Below are 13,532 nucleotides of genomic sequence, written 5' to 3'. Positions count from 1 at the left end.
GATCCACAGGCACTGCTATACAAGGAGTCAAAAATCATGTTTTTCCAGGATTTCTCTACAGCTGTAATTCAAAAGAGGAAGTCCTTTGATGAAGTTAAAAAAAAGCTGAGGAACCTGGGCATCCTGTACTCCATCAGATACCCCGCAGTACTTCGTTTCAGCCACGAGGGCTCAGTTTATACATTTGACTCAGCAGATAAAGCTAAAAACTTTGTGGACACTTTAAAATAGAAGGATTGAAGAATATAGTTAATGTTTATTCTTTTTTCTATCTTTCCCCATGTTTTCTCTTCCTTTTTTTATTCCTTTCTTTCTCCCTAATAATTTCCTTTTTGGAAAGTGGGGAAAAGACCTTGGAATAAGTTGTTCCTTTCTTTTTAACAACTGGATTTTCTGATGGGAAATTTTGTGGATGTTCTTTGTTGTCTCTCCCCTTTTTGTTTGTTCTGTTTCTCTTTTAGTCACAAGTAGGGGTGACGTGAAGCCAGGGATTGGTGGCGTGCTCATCCTGACTTTGTATTTTTCCTGTTGATTTAAGTATCATCTCCTTGTTTTTTTTCTGGCTTAGGCTGGGGCACAGTTTGGGTTTGAAGGAGCTGTGAAGGAGGGGATGGGTAGGGTGAGTGCTCCCTATGGGCAGGGGGAAGAGTCTTCCATTCAAGGTTTTATAGTTGGTTTTCTTTGTAGTTTTTTTGGAAGTAATAGTTGTTTATAGTTATGATAGAGTAGTTTTTGTATATATATTTTCTCGAATCTATGAGTCTTTATTTACCTATGCTCGGCGCTTTGTAAGCAGGGTTCTCCCTTCGAGGGGTTCAAGAGTCTCTGAAAGGGGATATCGCTAAGTGTCTTATTAAATGGTGTACTTGGAACATTAAGGGAAGTCATTCACCTGTTAAAAGGAAACAAAGTGCTTTCTAGCCTTAAGAGGGAAAGGGTTGATATCGCTTTGTTGCAGGAATCCCATCTTGATGATGGGAGCACCTGAAATTACAACAGGCGGCGGTTATGACTGGGTATTCTTTTCATCCTTTACTACTAAAAGTAGGGGAGTGGCAGTACTTATCCATAAAAAATTTCCGTTCACATTATTAGAGCAGGTGAAAGATGAGCAGGGACAGTTTGTGACACTTAAAACCCTGATACATGGGGTGGAATATGGCATTTTAAACGTCTACTGTCCTCTGGCGCATCCCCTCAAATTTTTGATTAGTACTTTCGCTAGTTGAGTGCTTTTCGAACATGGCACGTTATTATAGGGGGAGATTTTAATTGTCTTTTGGATCCGGCAGTGAACAGGATGCCTTGTGGGCCCCCAACTATTTCTTCGCAGGCCAAGCAGACTTATGCGAGGAATTGGGGCTAGTGGATATTTGGAGATGTCTTCACCCTACCGGCAGGGACTTTACCTTTTTTCTAAACCCACATAAATGTCACACGAGGATTGATCTCTTCCTGGCTCCCTCGATCCTCTGGATTCGATTATGGGTTGTAAAATTGGAAATATAGCTATCTCTGATCACGCAGCAGTATAGTTGGAGGTTAAGGCCAAGAGTGAAGTGCTAAGTTTGCGGCACTGGCGTTTGGACTCTTTTCTCCTTAAGGATTCCAAATTTGTGGAATATTTTTTGAAGGAGTTTCAGGAATTCTTGACTATCAACTCAGGCATGATTAGTAGTCCATCTTTGCTATGGGAGACTGCTAAAGCTTTTGCTAGGGGATTAGCTATTTCCTATTCGGCTAGCCGGAAACAACAGAAGGAGGAACAGCAGCGTCTACTTGAGACGCGGTTGAAAGCCGCTGTGGCGGCACATTTTGCGCGGCTTCGGTGACTAAGCTACAGCAGATTACGGGCCTCTGGGCTGCTTTGAATTCAATACTGACACAAAACTCAAAGAAAGAATTTGCTTTTGCAAGACAAAGGCTGTTCAAAAAGGGGATTGGCCAAGGAAGTATTTACCGTACCTGACTAGGAAAAAGCATGCTCCCCAATCCATTACTGCAATCAGAGACAGTATCGGGGTCCTTACATATGATGCTAAAAAGACTAATTAGGCTTTTTGGAGCTTTTACTCTGAATTGTATTGGTCTGAAGGTTGCGAGGACAGGAGGGCTAAAATGGAGACCTTTTTTAAGAACCTGGACCTCTCGGGGTAACTTTGGAACAGGCCTCTCTCCTTACTGTTCCCTTGACAGTTCAGGAAATACAGGAGGCAGCTAGGCAACTACAGAATGGGAAAGCGCCTGGCCCTGATGGTCTTCCAGGTGAGTTTATAAGGAGTTTATAAGGATTCTGTCAGGGCTGATGTTGGAGATGTACAATCACTCCTATATGCATGAATGCCGATAACCATCTTTGAGAGAAGCTAGTATTTCCTTAATTCTTAAGAAGGGGAAGGTTCCTGAGGATTGTGCCTCATACAGGCTCATTTCTCTATTGAATTCAGATTTCAAGATTCTGTCCAAAATCCTAGCGCTGAGATTGATATTATTGAAGAGGAACAGACAGGCTTTATAAGGGGTCGTAGGTCCTCTAATATATTAGAAGGTTGCTGAATATGGTCCAAATTTATCAGCAACAATCGATTCAGGGGATGGTGATTTCCTTAGATGTAGAGAAATCATTTGACCGGGTGGAATGGCTGTATCTTTTTCTTAAAACAGTTTGGGTTGGGTGGAGTCTTTGCCAGGTGGGTGGAGGCTGCAGTCATCACCAACGGGGTGAAGTCTGGGAATTTTAGGATTGGTAGGGGTAGTCGGCAAGGCTGTCCCCTCTCACCGTTGTTGTTTACATTGGTGATAGAAGCCATTTGTCAGAATATCCACATAAACGCTCCGGAAGTGGGATCGAGGGCACACAAGATCACACTGTATGCGGATGATGTCCTTCTGTTTTTATCAAACCCAATGACCTCCGTACCCCATTTGATACAATGTATCAATTCATTTGGGGCTATTTCAAGATATAATATTAACTTTGCAAAATCAGAGGCTATGCCTTTGGGGAACCTTAAGGATTTACCAGAAGTTGAAGGTGGCCCTAAGTTCCCTTTTAAGTGGTCACGGGCAGGGTTCCGATACCTAGGCATTTTTATTACCCGCAAGTTTGATCTGTTATTTCGGACTAACTTTGCTCACTTGCTCAACAATATTAGGTGAGATCTCCAGAGATGGGAGGCTCTTCCAATTTCATGGCTGGACCGAGTATCTTTCATTAAGATGAATGTTCTTCCTCGTTTGCTTTATCCCATGCATATGCTCCCTATAATGTTTCCCAGGAAAATGCTGCGGAAGCTTATGGGGTGATTTGGTTCCTTTGTCTGGCATCCTGGGCAGCCCCTCATCAAACTTACTAAATTGCAGTTGCCTGAAGGAGAGGGAGGAGTTGATTTCCCAGACATCAGGAAATATCAATTGAGTTCCCTGCTGTCCTTTGTCTGCGATTGGGTAGGTAATGATCCAAACTCAATATGGGTGGATATTGAAGCCTCACAAGCAAAGTGCCCTCTTATTAACCTATTGTTCATGGGTAAGATGAGGACAGTTAAGGACCACTGCCAGAACCCCATTGTCATTAGTACAGTAAAGGCATGGAGGGTGATGCATCAGAGTGAGGGTTGTTTATCCAAGACTTTGCCACTCACACCTATAGTTGGCATGCCAGGGTTCTGACCAGGGATGATGGACTCAGGGTTCAAACTATGGGTAGCGAGATGAGTCTCTAGTTTGGGAGACTTGTTTGAGGGGGAGGGTATGATGTCTTTTGAGCAACTGAGCCGCAAATACGGGTTGCCCAGCAGAGATCTTTTCTGTTTTTTTTAAGGTTAGGGATTTCATCCAGGAGAAGACTATGCTTCTCACTAAGCCCTATAAGCCTGATACAGAGAGGTTGTTGCTATGTTCCACAAGCACCCTTTTGGTTAGTGCCCTCTATCGCCTGTTGGGTGGCAGGGCCTGGCAGGATATTAACCGGTTATGAGAGGTCTGGGAGCAAGAGCTAGGAGTGGAAATCTGTTCTGAAACATGGGAGAACGTATGGGAGAATACTCGAAAGATCTCAACCTGTAATAGGACATGTGCTTTGCAGTTAAAAGTTCTGCACTGGGCTCATCTGGCACCAGATCCTCTGGCAAAGTTTTAAAAAGGGGCATCTTCAGTGTGCCGCAAATGTAAATTAAGTGTAGGTACACTTACCCTTTGTTTCTGGACATGCCACAGGCTCCGTGCTTATTGGAGCGCTGTGGTGGGAGAGATAGGGAGGGTACTGAGGTCTGAAGTCAAAGTAGACCAGATATCTCCCCTCTTAGGTCTACCGAATTTACCATCTTTAGACGGGCATGGGAAGAAACAATTTAATATTCTTGCATACTGTGCATGGAAGAACATTCTGATGAATTGGGTGTCTGAGAAGCCGCCAGGCTTGCTGGGATGGCAGAAGTTAATTATGGAGCACATTCCCTTAGACATTTTTACAAACATGGTGGTCCACACAACAGAACATTTTTATAAGACATGGCAGCCCTACTTGAGTTATTTGGATATAGATTTGTCAGTTGTCTTAACTAGGGCATTTGTTTAACCAGAATGGTTAGATTTGTCAAGCCCTGGGTCCTGGAGGGGGTCTCCTGAGTTAATACAGGTATATATACAATGCTCCCGTTCCTTTGTTTGGGAGCTTTGCGCCGAGCATAGCTGTTCTGTATTTTGTGGGTTTTTTTTGTTTTTTTGTTTGCTTTTCTTTCTTTGTTTTGGTATTGCTTTGCACAGTGTTAGGGTTTGTTTTGTATTATAGGGTAGGTTAGTGGTTAGTAGTCAGTAATTGTATTGTAATTTGTGTTTTTGTCCTTTTTATTATACTGATATTTGTTATTGATAGTATTTTTCAATAATTTTATATGTTTGTAAAGTTAAAAAATATATTTACAAGAAAAAAGGAGCCATTACAATTAATCAAGACATAGAATCATACAGCACGGAAACAGACCCTTTGGTCCAACCAGTCCATGCTGAACATAATCCCAAACCAAACTAAACTGGATCCACCTGCCTACTTCTGCCCATATCCCTCCAAACTTTTCCTATTCAGGTACCTATCCAAATATCTTTTAAACATTGTAATTGTACCCACATCAACCACTTCCTCAGGAAGTTCAGTCCAAAACGGATCACCTTCTGCATAAAGAATTTTGCCTCGCATGTCTTTTTTAAATCTTTCTCCTCTCACCTTAAAAATGTGCCCCCTAGACTTGAAATCCTTCATCCTAGGGGAAAGACAACTACCAGTAATTCTGTCTATACCTCTCATTATTTTATGAACTTTGAGCAGGTCACCTCTCAATCTCCAATGAGAAAGGTCGAGCCTATCTTGCCTTTCTTTATAACTAAAACCTTCCGTACGCAACAACACTTCTGTTGTAAATCACTTCTGAACCCTCTCCAGCTTAATAATATCCTTCCTATAACTGGGTGACCAAAACTGGATACAGTATTCCAGAAGAGGCCCCATCAATATCCTGTACAACCTCAACATGACTGAGTATAGGAGTTGTGAAAAGGACTGAGCAATGAATGCAAGCATGCCAAGCCCCTTTTTAACCATTCTATTTGAGAATAGGAATTAAGATACGGATGTAAAATATCAAGGAAATTTTAACAAGGTACAATTATGAGAGTGGGAGAAAGTGAGGACGCTGGAGATGAGAGTCAAGAGCATGTTGCTGGAAAAGCACAGCAGGTCAGGCAGCATCCAAGGAGCAGGAGAATCGACATTTTAGGCATAAGCCCTTCATTCCTGCTTGTGATTTAGCTTTGTCAATAATTTCCCAGTTATTTGCTTTACATTCTGGTTATGTACAATAGTAGGTCCAAATATTAAGGAAATTTCACAGTGTTGTATTTTGTCACCTTGGATCAAAGTTATAATGACGTCAATGACAATTAGTCTGGTTCGAAACGAAGACTGGTAGTTTTATCGATCACTGCAGGTACTCAATATAATTGCAATCAGAAAACCAGGTCACATAGGCCAGTTTAACTCTTGAAACACACTTGGCAATTGATGCATATTTCACACAAATAATACCAGGATCAAGACAGGCAGAAACTAAACTGATATGATAATCTGAAAGAAAGGATGGAAATCTGCGTATAAAAGCTTTTTTGAAACAGATAAAGGACAGCAAAGTGGTATTTCCCATTTTCGCATGAGAGGATGTGGCATATTTTTTTAAAAATCTGTTCAACTACATTATCTATCAAACATAATTTTTTTCCATTAATATCTGCATTGGAAAGTTTTTTGAATGGTTCAATTTTAGTTCAGAATTAATGGCTTGTAGTTAGTTCTAAGTTACTGCAGGTTCCATTCCCTCCAGGACACCTTGGTTCACTCCTCCTCCACTTCCAATATCCCTCCAACCATGACACCTTCCCCTGTGACCCCAGATTGTGTAATACCTACCCGTTTACTTCCACCCTCCTCACTGTCCAAGGCCCCAGACATACCGTCTATGTGAAGCAGTGACTTACTGGCACTTCACTCAATTTGCTGTTCATAGTGTGGTCTCCTCTGCATTGGAGACACAAAGTGGAGAATGGGTGATTGATTTGCAGAACACCTACATTCTGTCTGCAAAAATGACCCTGACCCTGCCACTTCAACACACGATCATGTTCCCTGGGCAGCATCTCTGTCTTGGGTTTGCTGCATTACCCCAGAGAAGCTCAGGGGAAGCTGGAAGAACAGCATCTCATTTTTCACTTAAGGACCCTGCAGACTTCAGGACTCAATATCGAGTTTAATAATTTTAGGGCCTGAGTACCTTCTCCCATGTCCTTACCTGATCCCCACACACCAGGCCTTGTCATTACATGGGCTGCTACCACAAACAACCCGTTGTCAGCCACTAATTGTCCCCATTCGCTGCTATTCATTCTCCAGGCTGACCTTTACCCACTCCTTTGACTGCAAACTGTTTTTCTTCCTCTCTGGGCTTCATCTCCATCTATTGTTTATGCCTCACCCCATCTCATCTTCAACATATATATCAACCTTTTCCTAGCTTCAATCAATTCTGAAGAAGGGTCCACACGTTAACTCGGTTTCTCTCTCCACAGATGCTGCCAGACCTGAGTGATTCCAGCAATTCCTGCTTTTGGTCCAAGCTACTGAATGCCTGACTGAAGGCCTACTTGGTCATCGCTAATAGGCCATGCTAATATTCACAACAGTAGATTTTTTCAACACAACAGGTTTATCAGATATATTTGCAAAGTTACTTTTTATTTAAATTGAGAATTTAACACCTGCATATTGTAGATGAAGCTGAAGAAGCAGTGTGATATCTTACTTCAGCTGCCTTCCAAAAATGTACCAAACACAAATCAAGCCTTTTGATGATGGTCTTTTCAATATGTTGTTTTCATATTCTTCTTTCACATTCATATAAAAAAAGTTCTGTATCCACAGTACGCGGTAAGTACCCTCAAATAATTATGCAATTACCTACATATCTAACTGTGCTTAGAAGCTTGATGTATCAATTTCTGATTCTGAATATATGCAATAGGAGATAATAAGGCCAATTCACCAGTCAACTCCAATTATTTCACTTTTTTCAACATCCTTATGTTTCCTGTAAATTTCAGCATGATCCTTCTGTCATTTTCTCAGGTGCAGAGAACATCTCACTTAGACTATGTCCAAATAAGAGTACTATAGTGCTGAGGTATAACTAGTAAGTTTGCAGATGACACCAAAATTGGAGGTATAGTGGACAGCGAAGAGGGTTACCTCAGATTACAATAGGATCTTGATAAGATGGGCCAATGGGCTGAGGAGTGGCAGATGGAGTTTAATTTAGATAATGCGAAGTGCTGCATTTTGGGAAAGCAAGTCCTAGCAGGACTTATACACTTAATGGTAAGGTCCAAGAGAGTGTCACAGAACAAAGAGTCCTTGATGTGCAGGTTCATAGCTCCTTGAAAGTAGAGTCACAGGTAGATAGGATAGTGAAGGCGGCGTTTGGCATGCTTGCCTTTATTGATCAGAGTATTGTGTACAGGAGTTGGGAGATCATGTTGCAGCTGTACAGGACATTGGTTAGGCCACTTTTGGAATATTGCATGCAATTATGGTCTCCATCCTATCGGAAAGATTGTAAAGCTTGAAAGGGTTCAGAAAAGACTTATAAGGATGTTGCCAGGGTTGGAGGATTTGAGGTATAAGGAGATGTTGAATAGGCAAGGGCTATTTTCCCTGGAACGTCGGAGGCTGAGGGGTGACCTAATAGAAAGGCATGGATAGGATAAATAGACAAAGTCTCTTCCCTGGGGTGGGGAGTCCAGAACTAGAGGGCATAGGTTTAGGATTAGAGGGGAAAGATATAAAAGAGACTTAAGGGGCAACTTTTTCATGCAGGGGGTGGTACGTATATGGAATGAGTTGCCACAGGAAGTGGTGGACTAGTACAATTGCAACATTTAAGAGGCATCTGGATGGGTATATTAATATGAAGAGGATATGGGGCAGGTGCTGGCAGGTGGGACTAGATTGGGTTGGGATATCTGGTCGGCATGGACGGGTTGGACCGAAGGGTTTGTGTCTGTGCTGCACATCTCTATGACTCTATGACATTCCTTTCAGTGAAAACAAGAACAAGGAACATTTCACAGAAGGTGACCCTGATGAAACTGGCAATGCTGGAGTAGAGAAACTGTAGCTATTTAACATTGCATCACAAGGAGATGGCGAATTATAATGGTCAATGTTGTATCTTCAATTTATTGGTCTTGGGAGCAAATATGTAAAACGTTTTGATTCCGGACAAGAGTACAGTGGTAGAGAGTATATTCGTGTCTACTAAAAGAGAGTTCAACATGATGTGTATGTCAGCCAGAGGGCATGAGGAGAACTCCCAAAGAAAACTGTTTCTACTTTTCCAATTTCATGTTTAAATTTTGTTTCTTTTAAAAAATGAACAACCTTGCTGGATTCTCAAAATGTCTGAGGTTGGTTACAAGTTTGTATTTCCAGAAGCCCCTGCATTTTACAGATTTTCCAGGCAAATCTCACAGCAAAGCTCGGAGATGAGCATTCAGTCTCCAACCAGCTCAACGCAGAGGAAATACCAAAACTCATTATGCTAAAATGGACACAATGCTTTCACAATTACTTCATCACCTTGCAATGGAAACTCTGAGGGAAAGCTACATTGTTGGCCTACACACCTTTCAATTTGCGTCTGGAGATGGATCATCAGCACCTGAAATACCTGTCTTTGTCATAAGATTGAAATTAGAGCTTGACTGAATTGCTAACGTATACAATTCTGGGATTCAATATCAATTGCTGTTTAACCTCTAGAGAGAAAGCAGGATTCCAAGCTAAATTGGTATCCTGCTTTGGACCCTTCAAACTCCAAATTGCTGACTGGAAAGAAAACTACATTTTCCTTCAAGGAGGAAAGCTACTGGACCCAACTCACCAAAGAAACTATTCTTGCACATTGACCTCCTTAAAGTTGTAACTGACATAAACTACTTTTTAATACTTCTGGTTTTACAAAACTTGTACATTTGTTACCTATCTCCTCTCCTGTCCTTTCTTCCTTTGTTTTCTGAGTGCTTGTCTGTATAAGATTAGATTAGATTCCTTACAGTGTAGAAACAGGCCATTTGGTCCAACAAGTCCACAATGACCCTCTGAAGGGTAACCCACCCTGACCCATTTCCCAACATTTACCACTGACTAATGCACCTAATATTATCAGCAATTTAGCATAGCCTGCACATCTTTGGATTGTTGGAGGAAACCGGAGCACCCGGAGAAAACCCACACAGATACGGGGAGAATGTGCAAACTCCACACAGCCAGTTGGCCAAAGTGGGAATTGAACCTGTGTCTCTGGCATTGTAAGGCAGCAATACTGACCACTGAGCCACCGTGCCACACAAGGAGTAGCAAAGAAATTCCCTTGTGTTTTGAATGTTTTGTTAATAAACTCTATCTTTGATTTCATCTTGAAGGATTTGGGATTATTTTTAAAAAACAGAAACTAGCATTGGAGAACATCATTCAGCAGGCCTCAACAAGGGACAGGTCTAAACAGGGAAAGGAGTAAACCAAACACTACCATGCTGTTTCAGGCTTAACAGGCGGAAAGAAATCATGATTTAAGTTCACTCTGTTCCCACTTTATGACGCACACATTCAGTCTGTTGCAATATCTGCTGTAAAGCCTGAAGATACTACTTTGCTCTTTCTCAACCTCTTAAGTTTCTCTGCATGCATTTCTATCTTGGTCACTGACCACAAAATGGATATTTGATAGTTGCATGTTCCACCATGACTCCACCATAGCAAAAGCAGCAACACATTAGGTTACCTCTGGAATTACGTTCATCCTTTTTATGTAGGTGAGATGTAGATACTCAGCTGGTTATGTCCCAAGGCCCAAAACTCAACTACTAAGCAAGGTAGAGAACTCTAAAGGTAAGGAAGAACTTATTCGAATTATGTCAGCTGAGAGAAGTAATTATTCACATCAACTTATTCTCTTCCAGTGTACAGACTGCCCTGTTACCACAAAATACCACAGTTATTCTGTGTAAAACTATTGATGCACTTCCTACTTTAACTCACGTTGCCTTTCTCCTAGTGGAGGGGTATCTCTCAGGACGTGGAACCTAATTCTGGGAAGAAGCAATTTATAAGTTATTGCCAGAGTACCCTCAAGTAATGCTGAAGCCCACGCAGCACAGATACAGGTAGCAATGAGAGTTACAGAAGTCAGTCAACAGAATTGGAAAGGTTCTAAGGAATAGATTGCAAGTTTATTAATTTATAACGATCCAAGTACTGCTACTTAAGATCTCCAAATTCAATCCTTACATCAGACTTACTCACCAAGGCTAGTTCATCCTCATTGCTTGTTTCAAAAGGTGAATCACTTGTTCCTCCTGTAGGGATTACTGCCATAACTGCTGGACAAGCCTCTGAGTAAAAGGTGTTGAGACCTAAGCTACTGACAGCTCCAACTGCCACTGTGAAAATACTGTTCACATATCCATCAGCACCACAGTGATCTTTTAAAAAGCCACCATTTCCTGAGGCCCAGATAAAAATACTTCCTTTACCATTGCGACCCTATAACAGAAAAAAAGAAAGTTTTTTCCTCTTAAGTGCCTTTAACACATTCAGTTATGACCAGCTGCCATATGGTATCTTCTATTAAAAAAACAAATTGCGTGTTTTCATATGCACAATTTTCTAAAAAACACAAGACTGTTTTCAAAGTGCTTGTTTTTTTTTATTTATAGGATCCAAAGATTACTAGAAAGGTTTACATACATTGTGTATTACTAATTGCCTTGAGAAAGTGGTGGGCTGTGATCTTTTTGAGTCATTGCAGTCTGTATTGTGAGGGTATATGCACAGTGTTGTTAGAGGGAATCCTTGGATTACTTGCTCAATGATAACAAAGAAATATCAATATCTTTCCAAGCTAAAATATTAGATGATTTAAAGGGGAAACTTGCTGGTGGTAGTATTCCCATGCAGTTGCTACCTTTGTCATTCCAGGTAATTTGTGATGTGCTGCCAAGGAAGCCTTGCTAAGTTGCTGTGGTGCATCTTACAGTAAGTACACAGTACAGCCAAGGTGCACTGCTCATGGAGAAAGTGATTGTATCAGGCGGTCAATGGGATGTCATTTAAGAGTGCTGTTTGTCCTGGATGGTGATGGTGACAGGTTTTGAACAACTCACAGCAGAATACAAGCAACTGTCCAGCTTTTGCAGGAACCATATATATGTGGCTGGTGAAGTTAAATGTTTGACTAATTGTCTCCTCCCTCCAAGAAATCCTGTTGAATAGAACTCAACAATGAAAGGCCATTGACAGGGAACAGGAGTGTGGACAGCATGAATGTTACTTGCAACTTAACAGCCAAAGACTGAATGATGTCCAGATCTTCATACATGCAAGTGTGGGCTGCTTTATTATCTGACAAGGTGTCATCTCCATTTCATAGCTTCCTTAGCATGAGACGCACTCATCCCTTTATCTGGCACACTCTCTTTCCTTATGCCTGAGTCAGGTGGATTCAAGAGATAAACACTTCCAAGGCTGCAGCCACAGCCACAGTCACCACCACCAACCCCTGACACTATCCTAACCCCCATTCAGAGCTCTCTTCAAAGTTGTGTTGTAATTGTTGATCTTCTATGGCATTTAAAATTTTTTATTCTCTTTAAGAAGGACCTGACTCTAAAAGACCTTCCCTCGAGCATTAGGACTTGTACACAATCTTTAATGTCAATTCTCATAACTTTTACCTTCTCTGCACCTTCCTGTAACGCTTTGGTTGTCAATAGTCTAGGGCCATCAAAGTTCCGCCCATTGTCTTTCGGCCCCCAACAGCAGCTGTAGATATCTATATAATTGTTATTGTAGGTAAGAGATGCTGCTTCTAAGGCATCAGTTACTTTCCCATCCAAGATCCGGATGCCTGAAACAGAAATATAATCTTTGTACTTATATTGAACACTTAAGTTTTATATAACAACTTACTTTTGAAATGCCACAACTATTACATGGTAATGCAGCAATATGTGAAACAATTAAATAACAGCAACAGTTATAATGCCAATAAGCTGAGTTTTCATGGTAGTAAGCAGGACATAGGTTTCAAGTATTCACCATATTTCTGACGAAGACAATGCAATATATCCCTATATATTCAGAATTGATAATATTTTATGCTCCAGTCTACACATATGACTATAATGAATAAAGATTAATTGATCAGTGAAGTAAACTTCAATGCAACTAAGTGTGAGGTTAACTATTTTGAACCACAGAAAGATAGATATGATGATCATTTACACGGTGAAAAGCTTGGAACAGCAGATATCCAAATAGATTTAGGGACTCATGTATACAAATCAAGAAAAATGTCAAGGCCTTTACAAAATGTAATTCAAAAGGCTAATAGAATATTTCTTTTTCTAACCAGAAGTCCAGAGGAAATGTTTCTACATGTATATAAAGCACTGATCAGGCCACATGTGGAGTAGAATATATAATTCTGAGCTACACACCTTTGAAAGGATATACAAACCTTGGGCTGAAAGGAATGGGTTGTAAGGAGAGATTGCACAAACCAGGTTTACAGAGTGATTATTTGAGCTTTTTAGAATTTTGACAGGGATTTATAGGATAGTTTTACTCTAGTAGGGAAACCTAGGACAGGTTGGCATAATATTAAACTCCAAACTTGGGACTATTTAATAGACAAGTTACAAAATATTCCAAACAAAAGATCGTAGAGATGTGGAACTGAGTTGTATAAACAGCAAAATATGGGAGGTGATGGCCTAATGGTATTATTGTTAAACTATTAGTCCAGAAACTCAGTTAATGTTCGAGGATCCCAGTTCAAATCCTGGCATGGCAGATGGTGAAATTTGAATTCAATAATAGTATGGAATTAAAAATCTACCAATGGCCATGAAACCATTGTCAGTTGTTA

At 40.8% G+C, this 13,532-nt stretch overlaps 1 protein-coding gene across 1 annotated transcript in view; it reads right to left on the bottom strand.

Annotated features, from left to right (window-relative positions):
- LOC122550661 (PC3-like endoprotease variant B) overlaps positions 1 to 13,532 on the bottom strand; it is an 889,929-nt gene that overhangs the window by 305,549 nt on the left and 570,848 nt on the right. Inside the window, exons 10-11 of the mRNA XM_043691743.2 lie at positions 12,337 to 12,509; positions 10,907 to 11,146 (exon numbers count right to left, since the gene is read on the bottom strand). Of these exons, the coding sequence (XP_043547678.1) occupies positions 10,907 to 11,146; positions 12,337 to 12,509 (413 nt within the window). The remainder of the gene's footprint in view (positions 1 to 10,906; positions 11,147 to 12,336; positions 12,510 to 13,532) is intronic.

The sequence above is a fragment of the Chiloscyllium plagiosum genome, unplaced genomic scaffold, assembly GCF_037043375.1.
Source record: "Chiloscyllium plagiosum isolate Xiang-an unplaced genomic scaffold, Cpla_swu_hap1 HiC_scaffold_6, whole genome shotgun sequence".
In the NCBI taxonomy this organism is placed as follows: domain Eukaryota; kingdom Metazoa; phylum Chordata; class Chondrichthyes; order Orectolobiformes; family Hemiscylliidae; genus Chiloscyllium; species Chiloscyllium plagiosum.
Note: the sequence above shows the minus strand (reverse complement) of the source record. Positions and strands in the feature narration are given on the sequence as shown.